Source organism: Macrosteles quadrilineatus, unplaced genomic scaffold (assembly GCF_028750875.1).
Source record: "Macrosteles quadrilineatus isolate MER2022 unplaced genomic scaffold, UCM_ALF_1.0 Scaffold_5__1_contigs__length_97177068, whole genome shotgun sequence".
NCBI lineage: Eukaryota > Metazoa > Arthropoda > Insecta > Hemiptera > Cicadellidae > Macrosteles > Macrosteles quadrilineatus.
The window spans coordinates 95,230,005-95,248,323 of NW_026542598.1; the positions used below are offsets into that span (position 1 = coordinate 95,230,005).

At 35.6% G+C, this 18,319-nt stretch overlaps 3 protein-coding genes across 6 annotated transcripts in view; 2 read left to right on the plus strand and 1 right to left on the minus strand.

Moving 5' to 3' along the window:
* The first annotated feature begins 984 nt into the window (after positions 1–984).
* Positions 985–2,021, plus strand: LOC128995933 (3'-5' exonuclease-like). The gene has a single exon (XM_054420993.1). It carries the CDS (start codon positions 1,149–1,151, stop codon positions 1,833–1,835), a length of 687 nt encoding a protein of 228 aa, XP_054276968.1. The 5' UTR covers positions 985–1,148; the 3' UTR covers positions 1,836–2,021.
* Positions 2,022–2,668: 647 nt separating this feature from the next.
* On the minus strand, positions 2,669–5,646 carry LOC128995032 (uncharacterized). 2 transcript variants are annotated; one of them, XM_054419901.1, is made up of 3 exons: positions 5,559–5,646; positions 4,727–4,790; positions 2,669–4,083 (listed from the first exon to the last, which is right to left on the minus strand). In XM_054419901.1, exons 2-3 carry the CDS (start codon positions 4,787–4,789, stop codon positions 2,761–2,763), a joined length of 1,386 nt encoding a protein of 461 aa, XP_054275876.1. In that variant the 5' UTR covers position 4,790; positions 5,559–5,646; the 3' UTR covers positions 2,669–2,760. The 2 variants fall into 2 exon arrangements, with proteins under 2 accessions (XP_054275876.1, XP_054275877.1); XM_054419902.1 differs by having other exon boundaries at positions 5,555–5,635.
* Positions 5,647–7,220: 1,574 nt separating this feature from the next.
* Positions 7,221–18,319, plus strand: part of LOC128994416 (serine/threonine-protein kinase PRP4 homolog) — a 29,717-nt gene continuing 18,618 nt past the window's right edge. For all 3 annotated transcript variants that reach the window (XR_008490893.1, XR_008490894.1, XM_054418974.1), the window contains exons 1-6: positions 7,221–7,466; positions 14,907–15,080; positions 15,589–15,838; positions 16,274–16,410; positions 17,285–17,575; positions 18,021–18,079. Coding sequence is in view for 1 of the 3 variants with exons in the window: in XM_054418974.1 (XP_054274949.1) it covers positions 7,462–7,466; positions 14,907–15,080; positions 15,589–15,838; positions 16,274–16,410; positions 17,285–17,575; positions 18,021–18,079 (916 nt within the window). In the remaining 2 variants the exon portion in view is untranslated. The remainder of the gene's footprint in view (positions 7,467–14,906; positions 15,081–15,588; positions 15,839–16,273; positions 16,411–17,284; positions 17,576–18,020; positions 18,080–18,319) is intronic.

An 18,319-nucleotide genomic window follows, 5' to 3' on the forward strand; every position in this document is an offset into this window, starting at 1 on the left:
TCATGATAGTCCATTCATCGCTAGACTCATCTTGATTTTCCAATCCATGTGAAATCAAATGTGGAATGAACTCTTTACAGATCCATTGATGCATAAAACCTTGTGTAGTTCTGGAGAGGTCAGAGAAAGTTTATATTGGTCTTTGAATCTGGATCATGTGGGTCAATCAGGGCTGTTTGGTAAATGGACCCAGTGGGCCCAGGGGTGCAAGAGGTTTTAGGTTTATTTTTTGTTTAAGGTCTTGACCTGCCCCTGTTAGATAAGATAAGATAAGATAGGTTTATTGGGGGCGCAAGGAAGATATAAATTCCTCAAAAGGTAGGTAGAGAAGTGCACAATTTTTACCCCATAGTGCCGCATCACATGCGTGCTGTGGGTCTGTGTGGAATGGTCTATAAGATGGTAACAAACTATGGAATTTGAGTATCAGAGTATATTATGTTGGTATGTACACATACTACCTTGTTAACATCCATTTATTAATCAGTTAAAGTCAATCTTATAGTGTGTTCCACCATGGTTTATGTTATGGTGTGCATTTGTTTCTCACCGTTTAACTGACTCCAGACTTGTTTTATCTCAAGTATAATCATATGCGTAAAACTATTGCTTAGCCAAGGGTACTAATGCAATTTGCTAATTTTATCAACATTCCTTTACTTTAATTTTGTTAACGACATTTTTTCTAAATTGATGTGTCAGATTTATGGGATTTGTAAATTAGAAGTTCAAAAATGAATGCAAGCAGCTTTCCTCCAAAGGCTCACAGCTGCCTTGGGGATAATACAGCTCCATAGTTTAGTTTATTTAGTGTATAATCCATAGTTTATTCCTCTATAGAACACAATTCAAACATATGTGTAGCCTACATTTGGTCATACATTATTGTTAAAGATTGCTGACTCCAAAACAAGTGTCTATGTATTGTTTTGTTACTCTGTGCATAATTGTTAATCATAACAAACCGCAAGACATGAGCTAAAACATGATAGTGAATGTGAAAACATCAATATTTGTGTATATGTGTGTGAGTGTGTTGCCATATAAAAGACTTTGTCAAAGCTAGTTCATTAATTAAGATTGTTCTTCCAACCAATAAACAGTTTATATCTATTTCCCCTCCACCCTAGGAGGCTTAGCCAATCACAATGCAAAGGGAATTGCCAGCATGGATGAAATCAACAACAAAACCAGTTCAAAATGGAAACTCTAACCCAAGCGATTCGTTTTATGAGAAAAAGCCGCTCTTGACGTTCAAAGGGAAAGTACACTTTTCAAACAAAATTGGAGATTGTGGTTATGTTTGTGAAGCCATCTTAAAGAAAATTGAAGGAATAGAGGATCTTATTGTAGGTTTTGATCTAGAGTGGCCAGTTCAGTTCACAATGGGAACAAGACAACCAAAAACTGCTCTCATTCAGTTTTGCCCCTGTGTTAGTGTGTGTTACATCTTCCAAGTGACAGAATGGAACTACCTACCTAAAGTGTTCATTGATTTCATCAGCCATCCCAAAGTGAGACTGGTTGGTGTTAATGTTAAAGCGGATATCTGGAAGCTCGGTAGGGATTTTGACATCTCCGTCGCACACATTGTTGAAAGTAATGTCATCGACTTAAAATCCTTAGCGAATCAAATATTCTCTACACAAGACACATGGAGCCTGGGTCGACTTGTGTTGTACGTACTCAAAAAACAGCTTGACAAATCTGATGTGAGAATAAGTAACTGGGCTCAAGAAGATCTGACATCTCATCAGCTGGTTTATGCTGCTACGGATGCATATGCATCTTTGCTTATTTATCTACGATTAAAAGAAATTGAAAAAACTAAGTGACAATGTTTCCTTATTGGAGCTTCTGGAACATGGGTCATTTTGTCTTGAAAGGGGCACTGGTAATCCAGCATAAGCTTAACTAGGGTCATTTAATAGGAGGGAGGGTTGACTACCAAGGGGTCTAGGGAAGCTTTAGGTTTTTTATGAGTTTTAAGTTATTTTGAAAACATTTTCTATGAAAACTATTTATATTTTTGTTTTTATTTATTTTTGGTTAATGGGGGTGTTACAACCTTCAAACCCTACACTAGTGCCTGTATGTGACCCAGGACGAAGTAGTTGTTGGTTAACAGAAGTGTATTGGTGATCAAACACAAAACTCTATCCACAAACAATACTCTACAGTGGACATAAATACAGTTTTGTGTCTAAAATAAAATATGTTTTAATTGCATTCGATTTTTTGTTTTATGTTTCTGTTGTTACTATGATGTTTATAAAGTATTCGCTTGATTTTATTTGTGGGTTAGTTAATTTTTAATGGTTGATGTAACAGTCATCATTAGGAATATAAGAAGAAAGTAACACTGGTGCAAATGTTATACCATGAGAAAGAAGTAGGCCTATATGTTACAAAAGTTTTCATGATTTTTAGGTATTGGAATTGATCATAAAATCCAGTGACCATTTTTGTCATAATAACAAAAGTATATAGTTTAACTTTAATCAGAGAACTCAATTATGATGTGTTTTCCCCCTTTAATTTTAAGTTGTAAGGAAGGTCGTTCAATTTAAATTGTGAAGGCTGTTGTGCATTATTTGTTACCTCTATAAGTCCCGAGCCAAGAGTTATGCATACTTTTTTATAATGAGAAAAAAAAAGAAACAGTAGACCATGTATATTTACGTTTACTTGAATCATAAATAATGTTAATTGCAACCAAATTGCTGACAAAACTATTCTCAACCATCAAGATGAACCATATTACTTTTTATCAGGTGGACATATTTTTGTGTGCTTTGATACTATTTTTCCACTTTTAGATGACACACAAACTTCTGCTTTTTCAACTTGAATTCCAACTTCCTCTTTTGCCAAAATGAAAACTGGTTTACAAACTTTGGTTCGTTTTCTGACTTTTTCCTCTTCGATCTGCACACACTTTTCTTTTTCCTCCATTTTTGCCATCTCTTCCTCGATATTTGGCAAGCATATTTTAGTTCTTGGAGCAACTTTTTTCTCTTCTGGTTCTGGACATTCCTTAACATTTTTGAGTTTTGCCATTTTTGCAGCAGCTGCTGATAAACACACTGATGTTCTCATCTGTTCAGGTACTTCTCTTGGTTCTGCTAGACACATTTTCTGCTTGTAGTTTGATAATTTGTTTGCTTTTCTACGTTTTGCTGCTTCACCACAGATTTTAGTAGATTTTCTTTTTCCTGCTGTATACAAAATTGCAGGACACACACAGTTATCTTCAGACATTGTTGAGACACTTGCATCTTTACTTATGTTTCTTCCGTTTTTACTTCCTGTCTCAGCAAGTTTAGAAACTGTTTTCATTGAAACCGCTTCTTTTGCATAACCTAATGATGAAGAAGTTTGAAATTGTCTGTTCGGAGTAAAACAGATATTCTCAGACAATGGCATTGTTGAAAATCGCCTGTTTATAGCTAGTGTTGGTGTAACTCTTGGAACTTTACGTGTCATTTTGTGTTTTTTATTTTCATAAAATTTTCTTTTACTGAAGATACCTGGTTTTGATCCCAGTACAACTGTCCTCTTTTTCCTCTTCACTTTCAATGGTCTTTTTGTTAAAATTCCTGAATTGTAGAGATAATTTTTTTCTTTCTTAGTGTGTAGACGCCTGGTTTTGGTCAAATCAAGATTTGCTATTTTTTTAAGGTTACTTGGTCCATTATTTATTTGGCACATAGAGATTATATCATGACTTCTTCCAAAATTTCTGAGCTGAACTTCAAAATTATTACCAACCTCTACAATATATTTAGAATTTTTAGCAAATTTTAACAAATCAGAAGTTTCTCCATGTGTTTCTGGAAAGATTGAATGCATCCTCTTTACAATAGGTTGTCCAGCCCAACCATACTCTTCTAATCTCAGTGTTTCTTCTTCTGCTCTACGAGTAAACAGTTTAGCTGGGTTTAGTAGAAACTTATTAGGATAACTCCCAACTCTCGGATGTGATATTTTTCCAGAAGTACTAAAGCTTGGAGCAGTTATTTGGTCTGATCTTAAAAAGAGGCAGTTTTTTGGCAGCGAGGAGGAATACATCGGCTGATAACCCTGAAAAAAGATGGAAAGCAAAAGATACATTTTGTTGATTGGAAATATTTTAGTAGTATGATATAGGAATGTAAAACCAATATTTGGTTTTAGATGACTATATCGTCTACATCAATAATTCTTGATAATTTAATTTTTTTTTTTTAAGGGTTTCTTGGAAATAAGAAGAACCCTGGTCCAAATTTGTGTGTTCTGTTAATGCCTCCTATTTTTAAGTTGTATTTTAATTTTTCTGTCAATTTAATCATTGTTATAACAGCAAATTTCCAATAATCTGTCTAATATGCTGTCTTATAGCCCTTCAAATATTAAAATCAATGTTGTAACATTAAACAAATGTACAATATCCAGAGTCCATTTCAAAAGCTTGTTATTTTGATATCATAGCTATATGAGCTCTATTAGACAAAGATTAGGGAATGGTAGATTGAGTATTTTAAATTAATTTTTGCTCTACCTCTAAAAAAATTGCAAAATATTTCTTACAAGGTTAGATTCTAGAAGTTTTATTGGGTACGTCTTGGGATGGGATTTTAAAAATTTAGAAAAATTAAGGAGGATTTAGCTTTTTGCTGTAAAAAACTAAGTAGGTGAAATAATACTTTTATTACAAGAAAATTTTTACTTGAAAATAATTTGATACCTGAAGCTTCCATAATTTCTGTCCAGAGAGATTGAATAGTTTTGTCAGAAGTGTTTTCTGCATGCTGTAAAACAAGATAAGATGAAAAACAATCAGTTTCTTCTCATAATATAGGTAATCTTCCACTATATAAGGTTGCTATAAAACCTCCTATTGCTAAAGTTTAATAATACTTCTCAGGCGGTGTATGTGTGTTGATTTTTTTAATTTTTATTAAATAAGGCTCTTGTTGGGTTAGCAACGTGATTGATTTTTCCAGCCTGGCCTTTGCTCTCTTTTCAATGTCATGTTCTTTTTGTGTTTTATGTAAAGTTATGTTTCTATTACTTATCCATTTCTCGTGTAATTTTTTTACCTTCTAATGATATGTTTTTGACTCATTGTAGTTACCCTAAGTGCTATTTAGTTACTCCCACAGCAACACTTTATGCAATTTTAATGAGAAAATAATTAATTGCATGCAGAAAAAAAATTCTCAACCATTTACTAAAACATTATAAAAGCTGATAATGTCATCTCTAGCCACATGTTGAACTGGGTTTACCATACTTTATGAATCATTTGTGAGCAATTGTGGAGAAAGTTCCATTTACAAATAAAAAACTAGTATGTATTGAGATAAGTTTTTCATTTAATTTTTGTGATGAGAAAAAAGCAATGTAATAAAAATAAGAACAAAAATCTGTAAATAATCTCTGAGGGCTTAAAGAGTTTACTAAAAAGGCAAGTTACTGTGAGATTTGATTTACTACACCAGACTTGTTAGGTTTATTTTGTGTTTAACTTAAAATAATTAGAATATAATAACATGTTTGATTAAATACTTACTTACTTTTAAGGGTAAACTGTTTTAATTTTAACTAAAATTTAGAATGATGACATATTAATATTTGTTTGATATAAGTTTTGTGTTGTTATTGTCTATTAATAATTGGTGGGTCAAAACATGTGATATGTGGTTGATTAAAATGTTGTAATTTTATAAAGTTTTTCAGGAAATTTTATGAAAGTTATTGAGTAGTAACATTGACTATATAGTCAATGGTAGTAACCACGATTACTAGGTAATCGTGGTGGTAACTAAATCATAAATGTCCATTCTTAATATCAGTACCTAATTTGATTTGATTTTTATCTTAACATTCTGCAAGAAGTTTGTGCATTGTATAATCAATCAATTATTTTATTGATTATATAGTTATATATATTGACTAGTTCATAGTTCATGTTAGAACACAAAGGGTTTGGACAGTTGCCTTAAAAAAACTTGACTACTAAAAGGGCCCTTTCAGCTTTCACACGAGGCCACGCGGAACCGGGGCAACTGTAGTTTATGGCACGGTACAGGCAACTACAAAAGCCACATAATATGAGTTAAGGAAATGCTGACGAGCAATGAACATTGAACATCTTCTTCCCGAGTTACCAATCAAATATTTGCCGGGGCCGGGTGCATTTCAATCTCGTAAATGAGATCCTCAGTGAAGTATTTATTTTGTCTTTTGATTTTTGAAGAACAGAATAAGGGATTACATTTTAATTCCTAATTCTTTTCGTACTTTTTGACTAACTTCCTCCTTATTTTTCAACTGCTCGTTAATTTCATTCTAAAGAGTTTAACAGAAAACCACTCCACAACTAGCCCAATCAATGCGTCTGTCTACGCGTCTTTGTTTACACCAAAACAGTTGATGCCCGCCTTTCCGCGGTGGCGGCCACTAGTGGCTTGCCGTGACGTGTTGCCACCACTGTAGTTGCCGGCTCACAGTTGCGCAAGGAGACTTTTTATGCTCGGCCACTGTGTTCTGACGGGCAGGGGCAATTGGAGTGGCCGTGTCTGAAGGTCCCCATTTAAAACAATGTTTAGGCTGTGGCGGGTAACCAATATGGCTCTTAACAGTCATCTGAGTATTACAAAATGTTGTTAAAATTGCATATCTCCTAAATTTATACATTAGCTCATTACCAAATCGCTGTTCTTATCAATAGTTTTTATTACCACTCAAGACCATTCGTTATATAGTTAATATTAGAGTTATTGATTTAACTCTGCTACTGTTGTATATCATTGGTATTTACGTTGTTTTCATTACTTGCTTTACGCATTATACTGTTGTTCAATTTATTAATGCATGATTACTTTAATGAAACTTATAGATGAAGCTATGGTTTTAACAGTTGAAATGAGTTAAATTTAATATATTAACGTTTAACATTATTTTCCATTAATGTTTTAATTGTATTTTTCTATTATTTCTGTTTATTATTCCATTGACAAATCAAATTACATCCCCATTTACAACAATCTATAATCATTAGTAGTAATGTCAATGTCTATTATTTTCAACTCTTTCCATGCCTAGACTCGTTCTGTTAAGTCAACCTGATCCGACTGACCGTCTTCACTCCACTCTCCCTCCGTTCCAGTCCAGTCCCACCACCAGACCAGAGTTAGAGCGTACGTAACATAACCGTAACCAAGAAAATAATCATCCATTAAAAATACATCAGTGAACTAGATAGGTACTTCATTAATATATCAAATCATTCGCTAATTTTGTTTTGGTACTCTTGATTATTATTTATTGCTCAGATTTCCATTGTAATCGATTATTACAAAGACTTGTTAGAGGCATAACTTAACTAGGATCGTCTACGGCCATCATCCTTGACTATCAATCAACTAGTAGTCAATAGCCTAATTATATTCTATTTTCCTCGATCAACAGATAAAAATGGGGTAAGTTGTATAACATTTTACTCATACGTACCACATATTCAAATTATGTTTAATAGTTTAGGTATCTAGGCCTATTGTAATGGTTTGGCATAGGCCTTGGCCTATTTGAGTTTTTTGAACTTTTAACCATTTTCTGGTTCTTGGCAAATTAGGCTAGGAGGCCTATCAGTTGTAGTACTAACCATTGGATTTTCTATGATTCAGGCCATGCAAGATTAAGTTTACATGAGAACTACATAATCTAGGCTAGGCCTAACTCTTAGCCTAACCCTTTTACCAAAACCCCAGTAACAGACTGGCCCACAGGATTTTCATGAACGCATGTTGGCAACATTGTTTACTTGAAGAATTCTCCCCAACACCCTCCCCCCTTTTCCTCCCCTACCTGTTTATCTATTGTTTGTTCTTTTTGCGAGGGTTCAGTGACCTTGACAGGTTGTCTGTTCATAACATGCCTGTCTTAGAAGGCCAGCGTTAGTCTATTTTAAAGGAGATCTCACAGGCCCAGGGTTTCGTTTTGTGTGTTTCTAAGCGGGGTCCAGTATTTCAAATGAGGTCTGAACAGACTGGATGTTTCGGTAAGCGTCAGCCTGGGTAGGGTTTCGGTATCAGTGTTAAGTAAGTTAACGTTCCAATCCTAATAGGCTAGACCCTATCTCTAAGATTGGTTTTTTAATTACCAGTACGTAAAAATCTGTCTTGATAATAATTGGCTGCACTTTAGTAAGTTATGTCCTAGACACTCAAATTCGAATGAAATATAGGTATCGATACGGTAAATGTTTTAGATTATTTTATTCGGCTTGTTAGGTTAACCTTAAGTTACTTAACCAAACTTCATAGGCAAACCAAACTTCAATGAAATAATCAATTAGGCCTATATTGATTGATTCATTCAAATGAGTGTAGGACAGATACTAATGTACAAAGGAGGGTAGCCTGGGCAAGGTAGGTTGATGACCTGTGGTCAGGCCTTGCTTGCTGTGAAGCGTGCTGGAGTGGTTTTCTAAACACTGAGGGCTTTGCACTCAGTAGCTGTCAGATCAATAAATAGGCCACCTGAGGTAGAGAAAGGGGTCAGTTGCCCGGGGCAAGGTGCCCAGGAGAGTTGGGTGAGTACTGGTTTCTCTGTCTTGGGGTTAGGCCCTTTAGTCGCGAGTTTTAAGGGGTTTGTAAGTTAATTGGGATTTGCGAGTTTGTATAAGAGGAATTCTTTTGGGGACAGATACTTTGTTTAGTTAGATTACGAGGGGATTGATTCGTTTTTGGGGATTACAAATTTAAAATACTAGCTGCCTCCAGAGCGGTTCCTTCCAGGCATTTATTAGTAGGCTATACTTGGAAATAACCGTCACTGTGTTGATTACTTAAAGGCAATAAAAATCCTTTTTGGTGAATACAATCTGGTCCTCTTATTGAGCAGCTCCCAAGCTCTTAACAGAAGTAAAATAAGATTAAAGATTCGGGTTCTCTAAAAAGCTACGCTCCCAGGTGCATATGCAGAATAACCTATGAAGTGTGAGAGGGTTTTCTGCATATCACACTAAAGTGCAGCTAATTAATTTAACTGATGGCGTTATTGGCTTAGGCCTAGGCAAAGTTCACAAACTGCATTGACAATTTAAATTCTGAAAACTTATGATGAAATAGGATGCTCCTTTCTATAGCATAAAGTTATTTTGTCAATAAGCGATAGCCCTCTTACATTTTGATAAAGTTTTTAAGCCTAAGCTTGGTCTAATAAGCCTAGAGATGTCAGAAAAATAGTCAATACCCTATTTTGACTGATTTAACTTTTAACTTAGGTTTCAAAGTACCAACTAACTTAGGCCTAATAGGTAGACCATAATCATATAACTTTATGGTAAGTTTTTTAGGCCTACCTGAAATTTTCAGAGCTGCATTGAAATTAATAAATGCCTTGGACCACTAGTCAACAATGAATCCCTGACGGGGATGATTTTATGGACTAGTGAATTACTTGGATTGGCAGGAGAGAACTATTGATCAATTTAATAGCAAGTGATTTCTATTACATTTTTCAAATAAGTTAGATGGTTAAACAGACGTTAAAACTCCAAAACTAGGCTACATCCTAAATCCTCTGGTTTCTCCCCGTATCCCCTACCTGAAGCTAAACTGTTGCATATTAATGATACCCCCGCCGCAGCAAACCTGCCGACTAGCAGGCGAATTTCCATGCTTGTCTTAATTGATTTTCAATTAAATATATTTTAATAACATTAGGTTTAACCAGTACCTAGGTTTGCTGCTACAAGGAAAACTAATAAAGTGTGTTTTTTTTTGTAAAATATTGATAGCTTAGTACAAAATAAATAAATTTGATCAAAATACAAAATATATCCATAAACAAGCAAACTACAACATTTGACAATATTCTCCATAAGAATAAAATGGGAATTTTAAATTTACAATTTTTTTAATTTTCTCTGTTACTATTAACCGAACAAAAATACTTTTATATACTAAATTAATTGTTTTTTTAAGCTCTTTAAAAAGGTCTAAAGAGAAATTGGGAAATTTTGTGTTTTGAGGGTAAAAAGTTAGAAAAACCAATTTTTACCCCATAAAACCCCCCGTAAAGCCCCGTTCCCATGGTCCGATCATGCTGGTTCGCGAACTCATTGAAATTTATCCCGCTTTACACCTTTAAACCAAATTTCATCAAAATCGGACAAAAATTACTCAAGTTATCACGTTCATGGACGTATATATATATATATATATACAATTACATATATAAAAATTTGAACGAATGGTGTTTTTGGCCTCTGGGAACATCAAAATGAAAAAGTTAATCGGTCCCGGGTCTAGGTCTTACCGTGCCACCTACAGTAAAGGCGGTTTCACACTGGCGTCCGAGGACGATAATTTCGTCCGCGGACGGATGAAATGATTCGGATGGATGCTACACGCCCCCTTCACATTGCGAGCTACGTTTCAAACGTCCACTCATTCACGCATGCGCATATGGAGTTGGCCATTCCTACTACAATCATAGATTAAACATACTTCCTCTTACAACTCAGCGAAGGTGTGCAAAATGTCTGAGCCTTCTGCCCCATGGTGTCAACCCGGATTTTCTGTTCTGTGGCTTGATTCAAGTAGTGATGATAGTGACGACGAGGTTGTACTTTTGTACTCATTATCAAAAAGGAGAAAGTGGGTTCATCCAATTAACAGTAAGCGGCAGCGATTTGGTGAGTCATTGTAATAATGCAAATAATCGTAGTAATACAAATCTAATAATGATTTACTGTACAGTAATTCGTATAAATATGTACATGGTTATTGGTTAGGATATTTTATCCTCTTTGTAATCTCTGTGGAGTGTAGTCGCAATTTCCAACCAAATTTTATCTTTCTCTTGTTGATCTCTATAAATTTCTATAGTTGTATCCCAGATAACTGGGTAGGCACGGACAGCCTCAATTAATTCAGCCATAACAAACAACAAGGGAGGACACAAAACAACAACTAGATGAACACTATGACTGTAAACACAAACTACTGAACACTGTGATGCGAGTGACACATGCCTCGCTGAGAGCTACTGCTCTGTCTGCGCATGCGCGAGTGCGTGATCGTCCGCGGACGTTTTAGAAAAATCGCTCCCAGAGCGATTCCACCAAATCGTCCACGGACGAATTTCTGCATCCGCGGATGGACGCTACGTTTCAATGGGCGGTGTGAACGGTCCCATCTGATAACATGGGCAGCGATTTATTTTCGCATCCGTCTGCGGACGAAGAAATCGTCCGCGGATGCCAGTGTGAAACCGCCTTAATAGCTACTTCCCTATAGGGAAATTCGCTAAAACCAACCAAAATTGATAATGACAAAACCGTACTCTTAGACTTGGGTAGCCTACTTATCGAAAACAGCGATCCTGTTAGTTTGCAGATCGCAAAAGGAGGGGTGAGGGAGGTGAGATTTGTGTCAGTTTCATTTCTGGAAAAATCCAGATGTTTCGGAGACTGACATTTGTTGTAGCCAGACCATAAGACATTCTGGCCAGTAACTTACCATTTAGCGAATTTCCCATTTAGGGAATAAGCTACGAGGCATGTTTTTTAAGTAAGTACCGTTTTTAAATTTCTCCGTTCCAGCACTGCGATTGGCATTTCGGACATTTGAGCTGTATATGTGCATCTATTGGCTAGCTCTAGCCGGAAATTTTACAAAAATCGGCCCTGTTTACATCCGGTTTCAAGCAATTCAAAATGGTGCCGCCAAATGAGACTGCCGCCAAATGTGAAGTGCGCGCTGTAATTAGATTTTTAAGTGCTAAAGGTGTGAAATCCATTGAAATTTATCGACAGATTAGTGAGGTGTATGGCGAGAACATTATGAGTGACGGAATGGTACGCAAGTGGGTAAGGGCATCTAAAGACGGCCCCACCAACGTTAATGATGAGCAACGCACTTGGTACTGGGGACATTGACGCCGCCCAGTGCGTTGCTCATGATGGACGTTGGTGGGGCCGTCTTTAGATGCCCTTACCCACTTGCGTACCATTCCGTCACTCATAGTGTTCTCGCCATACACCTCACTAATCTGTCGATAAACTTCAATGGATTTCACAGCTTTAGCACTTAAAAATCTAATTACAGCGCGCACTTCACAGTTGGCGGCAGTCTCATTTGGCGGCACCATTTTGAATTGCTCGAAACCGGATGTAAACAGGGCCGATTTTTGTCGAATTTCCGGCTAGAGCTAGCCAATAGATGCACACATACAGTGCAAATGTCCGAAATGCCAATTGCAGTGTTGGAACGGAGAAATTTAAAAACGGTACTTACTTAAAAAACATGCTTCGTATTATCGTAGTACTCATGGTGAGACCTGGACCCGGGAACGATTTTTTTGTTCGTTTTGAGGTCCCTAGCCCTCCGAGTGTTACCTATGTGTCGAAAAATCGACACATAACACACTTTGTGTAGTGTTTTGTGTCGATTTTTCGACTCACAAACACTGTTTACGGCGAAGGCTCTATGACTGACAAAATCGGATTGAACTGGATCGAGTTAGGTATCGTTTTATTTGGCAGATTCTAAGCTTTCTCCCGAGGTCTGTCTCTAAGCACTTTTTTTCTCGAGCCGATCATAATTGTAGCAGACAGCTGGCGTGCGTATTTGTAAAAAGCTTGGTTAACCTCGCACCGATGACTGATGTGTTTTATTATGTTTATCATTGTTTTAGTGTTAAAAATCAAAAGTAGTGATATACGTGGTGCATTATAAGATTTAAGTGATTTTGAAGGGCTGGTTGATGATCCTGAAGAAGTAGGTAGTGATAGATGTAAATTATCAGCCAGATTCCTAGCTATGGTTAGGCTATGCATTCTTAGCTAAACGCTATGTACTGAGATCTGTTTTTTGCCCATAACTTATTTATTTGCAAATCTACTTCCTTATATTATTATATATTTGTAATCCTCATAAAATTTAGAACAAAGTGGCTATTTTCAAATATTTATAGGCCTATAATTTATACAATTTCATTGAGCGCGAACTTATTTTTTTTTCCAAAATATTTTTTTTACCTAAAATTTTTTTTTGAAACAAATGTTCTTTATGTTTTATGTATAATATTGAAGCCCATGATTTTCCAAACAAAATGGTATATAGAACAGTATAATTAACATTGTTTTTAAGCTTCTCAGATCCGTTTTAATAAAACCATGCAAATGCGCAAAAAATAGGCAAACATTAAGGCCATAACTAGGGACACTCGGAGGGCTAGAGACCAAAAACACCATCCGTTCAAATTCATATATATATATACAGGCTGTACCTGCGGGCTTTGCCCCGTTTAACTTCTTAATTTTCAAGATGAGCTCGTTCGCATGGCTCAATCACGTCCTGGTTGAAGTGTGTTCGCTACGCTCACTCACCTTTAGGTTGGAGCTCGTTCGCTGCGCTCACTTGCCTTCAGGTTAGCTTGTTCGCTACGCTAACTCGCCTCCAGGTTGAAGTTCGTTCGCTACGCTCACTCACCTTTTGGTTGCAAATTAGCTGTTGTCATAAATTAAAAAAATTATAATAGTGCTGCACCCTGTTGGCAATCCTTGTAACTTTAAAGCTATTGAACATCATAGAACAGAACCAACTTGTTTAACTGAAACAGCTGTTAAATTCCTTTTAAATATGAAAAATCATAAGGTTAACATGGGAAACTCCAGAGCCACTGGGGTGGAGCCCGAGAGTCCGATCAGAATAAAAACAACTTAGTTTTCCTATTTAATGCCTAAAGAATCGGTGTACCAAATTTCAGCCTCCTAGGTTAATGGGAAGTGGGAGAATTAGTGATGAGTGAGTGAGTGAGTGAGTGTGTCAGTGAGGGCTTTGCCTTTTATATATTTAGATGTGTGTCCGTTAGCGCAATAACTCGAGCAAAAATGATCTGATTTTGATGAAATTTGGTACAAACGTGTAAACCTACGTTTATTCAAACGAGTTCGTAAACCAGCATGATCAAACATGGGAACGGGGGCTTATGGGCGTTTATGGGGTAAAAATGGGTTTTTCCCATTTTTGACCCAAAAAACATAATTTAAAGTTTTGCAATTTCTTTCCAAACTATTTTGTAGAGCTTAAAAAAACAAATAATTTAGTATATTGAAGCGTTATAATGCGTCTAATGGTTACGGAGAAAATTCCAAAAAATTGTAAATTTAAAATTCCTATGTTATTCTTATGGAGAATAAGTAAACTGATGTAGTTTGCTTGTTTATTAACATATTTTGCCCAAATTTGGAAAATGTTTTCATTTCTGACTAACTATTAACATTTTACATAAAAAAAACACTTTTACCCTCCCTGTTCCAGCAAACCTAAGTATGTGTTTTGTAACTCCATTCTATTTAATTATGGAATAAATGTGATATTTTTAAGGAGACATTTTAGTGTAAATCCAATCAGGCAAATGAAAATTCGCTTAGTCTGCAGGTTTGCTGCGGCGGGGGTATTTATCCTTCCTTATCTTCTTGTAAATTGTAAACATGTGATCTTATTTTTGAAATGAAAATGAAATGAAATGAAAAATCCTTTTTTTTTCAGGTAAAGTTAGGGCCACATGGCTCTTTCTTACACTCAACCTGACATACAAAATATAACAAAAATAATGTGACATTGGGATAACTTAATCTAATTAAACATAAAATATTTAACAATTCAAGTACCTACATATCTAAAAAAACATACAAATTTAACAAATAGAAAAACACATTCACACACTCTCGCATACACGCATCAGCAAACACGCAAAGTAACAGTAGCCCTAGGACACGCCAGCCGAGACCATCTTCTCAAAATAGAGTTTTTTCAGTTTTTAATCTTCTCTCGGGTGATTTAGGCTTCCAGAATATTGCTCATAGGTTTTAACATCCAGGCTGTAACAGATCTTAATATTTTTAGTTCGACCGACACAGAATCTCTAATAAGTGATAAGTCTGAAGAACCCCTAAAAGATAAGGAACCTGATCCTGAGGTGATTATTGAGGATTCCGGCAAAGATGAGTCGGACGGGAAGAAGAAGAAAAAGAAGAAACATAAACATCATAGCAAACATAAAAAACATTCTGGGGAAAGGTATGCATTCACAACTCTAATTACTTTGTACAAAAGGTTGTTAGAGCGCCTAGCCTACTATTCTATTAAACAATAGTAGTAGTTCAGTTAATAGTAGCGCTCACAAAAAGGAGTAGAACATTCAGTCCTAACAAAGAGTCAAAAACGTCTATTATGATTTTGTTTTTCATTTGCAACTTTTATATTTTATATTGTATAAACTGGTGTGGATCAACTATAATTTCATCTTTGGTATTTCAAAAGTCATGTACGTGTTGTTAGTTCTCCTTTTGACCTGGTTTCATCCTGGGAGGACAAAAGCATAAGGGTGACATTTTTATGTAATTTGATTAACTTTTTACAGTATAATATGATCGATCTCCAGTAACAATATTAAATCTTGTTTACCATTTCAAATATCAGGCATTAATTTTCAAATTGTAAAAATGTTTCCTTAATTGACCTACAAGAACACACTGTTTTCAGATATTAGTTGGCTTATACTGTAATAATTTTAATTTCTATTTAGGAAAAAGCATAAGAAACACAAAAGCAAGAAAGAAACAGAGAATGGAGATATCAAAGAAAGCAAGAAGGAGAAGAAACCCAAAGAAAAGTTGTCTGTGATAGTGTCAGGGGATGGCAGCAAGAGAGAAGTAAAAGGAGAAGGGAAGAATGGATCGTTGACAAATGGAAGTAAGAGTATAGACTCGGATGTAGACATACCTACAGGGCCTTTGGAGGAACAAATGAACTTAGACGAGCTGATGAAGCAAAAGGTAAAGGTTGAAGTCAATAGATTTTTTTAATTTTCATAATTGATTAAGTTACAAAGAATTAAATTTGTTTTAGGAAAACCTACTTACGCTAATATTTTCATAGAGACTGGTTGAACACAGTAGAGACCAGTACTGATTATACATCCAGATTTAGACATTGATTGGTAAACAACTTTTTTCTATACGACTCGAGAATTTATTTATATTAATGGGTACACCATTTACAAAATAATTACCTATGAAATTTGTTTATTAGGATTATGAAATAGTTTTGAATTACGTTTGACAGGTGATACCTTTTTTCTTTTGATTAGTGATAGTTTACTGCAAGAGTCCTGCTAACCCAAACATGATCAAACCATATGGATTTTATTATATGCATGAAACACTTGCATTTGTGTCTTAAAGAGATGATTGATGATTTATATTTCCCAGGCTCTTCTCCACGCAGCTTTGGGAGCTTATATGTCAGGGACGGATAGTTCCAATGGGGAACCTGAAGTCATCAATTTGGTCGATGATGAATCTGACGAAGGGAGATACAAGAAACAAAAAAAGCGAGGACGGTCAAGGTAAGATAAATTGTAGTAAAAAAGCTTAACACCATTTCTTGGTTTTAGTTTTGACATGAGTTGTCCAGATAACTGTTTGTAATTGAGTAAAAGTGGATTTTCTTAGCTGCTAAATGCGGCTGCGGTAAGGACATTGTCCTAGATTTCCTGTGATATTCAATAGCAGAGTTGGCCTATTTTTAAGATGTTCTGTAAATCGTAATTTGCGGCGTTTTACATAGATTCTATTCATGTTCCGCAACTAGTTCTAGTTTAATTGTTTACCCTTAAACAAAAAACCGTTATTTTGGTACGACATTGACAATAGGCAAAAAAGCATCTTCAAACAAAATCAATTGTCTCAGTCTTTATGTAAAATTTGTTCAGAATCTAAAGAAGCCTGTATCTGAAATATATCAACTTAACCAATTGAGGTAACACAAAGTCACTGTAACAACTGAGAAATATTACAATTCACTAGCACTACTGAACATACAAAAAAATTATTGTCCTAGGGCACGTCTATGTCACTGCGGGTTGCGGGAATGACTGCTCTAGGTATAGTGCTTGCCTCACAGTCCACGGCAAGATTACAGTCCGTCAAATTCGGTTGTTAGGAAAACACCTGACCTTTGGGTGTTGATTTGGTGGTGAAAAATGTAGAATATTTGGCAACCAAATTCGGCAGCTCGGAATACCGGCCTTAATGCTTGTGGATAAAATTTTAGATTTTTTTATAGGCTGTAGCCTAAATGTCTAGTTTTATAATGTGTTAATATTGAACATGAGTAAAAGTTAGACACACTTGAGGACTACTGTAATGATGATTTATAGTTAGTTATTTTTTTTTTTTTTTTATAACAATAAGAAACTTTAAGAAATTCCTTTTTGTTAGGAGTGCAAGCAAAGATCGGAAAGTCAGAAGAAGCGACAGCAAGAAAGATGTGAAAGAAAAGTCCCACAGAGACCGATCGGCAGATAGAGATCCTAGAAAAAATAGAGATGACACACGTCGGAAAGAAGAAGAAGAGTATCGTAAGAGAGAAGCCAGGAGGAAAGAAGATCAAAGAAAGAGGGAGGAAGATATGAAACGTCGTGAAGACGAAAGAAGAAGAGAGGAAATAAAACGAAGAGAAGATGACATCAGAAGAAGAGAGGAAGATTTCCGTAAAAGAGACGATGACAGGTAACTTTATGAATCAAATGTCTTATAATTTTACATGTGGATTAAGAAAGTGGGTAACTGATTTTGAAGTAAAAGTTAATAAATAAAAATCACAATGGTATAAAAGTAATTAAAAAAAAATATTTTTTCAGATGTATGATTGTAAACAATCTTTGAGTTAATCCTGTGGAGAGGTGTGCCAAAAACTTTTATTTAATTTAAAAGAAACCCCGTGTTTTTGTAATGAGTAATTTTTTGTCTTACTTTATACTAAAAGAACTGCCTTTTGTTTTTTCCATCCCACGTTGGTTAATACTTTTATTTCCACACCAAAATAACAGACAAAACCCAATAGGTAAACTGGGAAATATTTAGTGGTCGATTGATTTTGTTTGCTATTGTGATGTAAATCCAATAAACACATTAAGCTTGTAGAGTTTTTATTTGTCTTTGTTTCTGTTCATAGGAGAAGAGAAGAAGACAGACGCAGAGGACGAGAGGGTAGAAGAAGCAGGTCTCTTACAGGTAAGTTTTGTTAAAACAATTGGTTTTCTGCTTTATTAGCAACTAGCTGGCCCGACAGACGTCGTCCTGTCCTAATGTGGTTTTATGTCAAATGCTCGTTGATTTTCAAGACGAGCTCGTTCGCATGGCTCAATCACGTCCTGGTTGAAGTTCGTTCGCTACGCTCACTCACCTTTAGGTTGGAGCTCGTTCGCTGCGCTCACTCGCCTTCAGTTACATTTGACAACAAATATTCGTAAA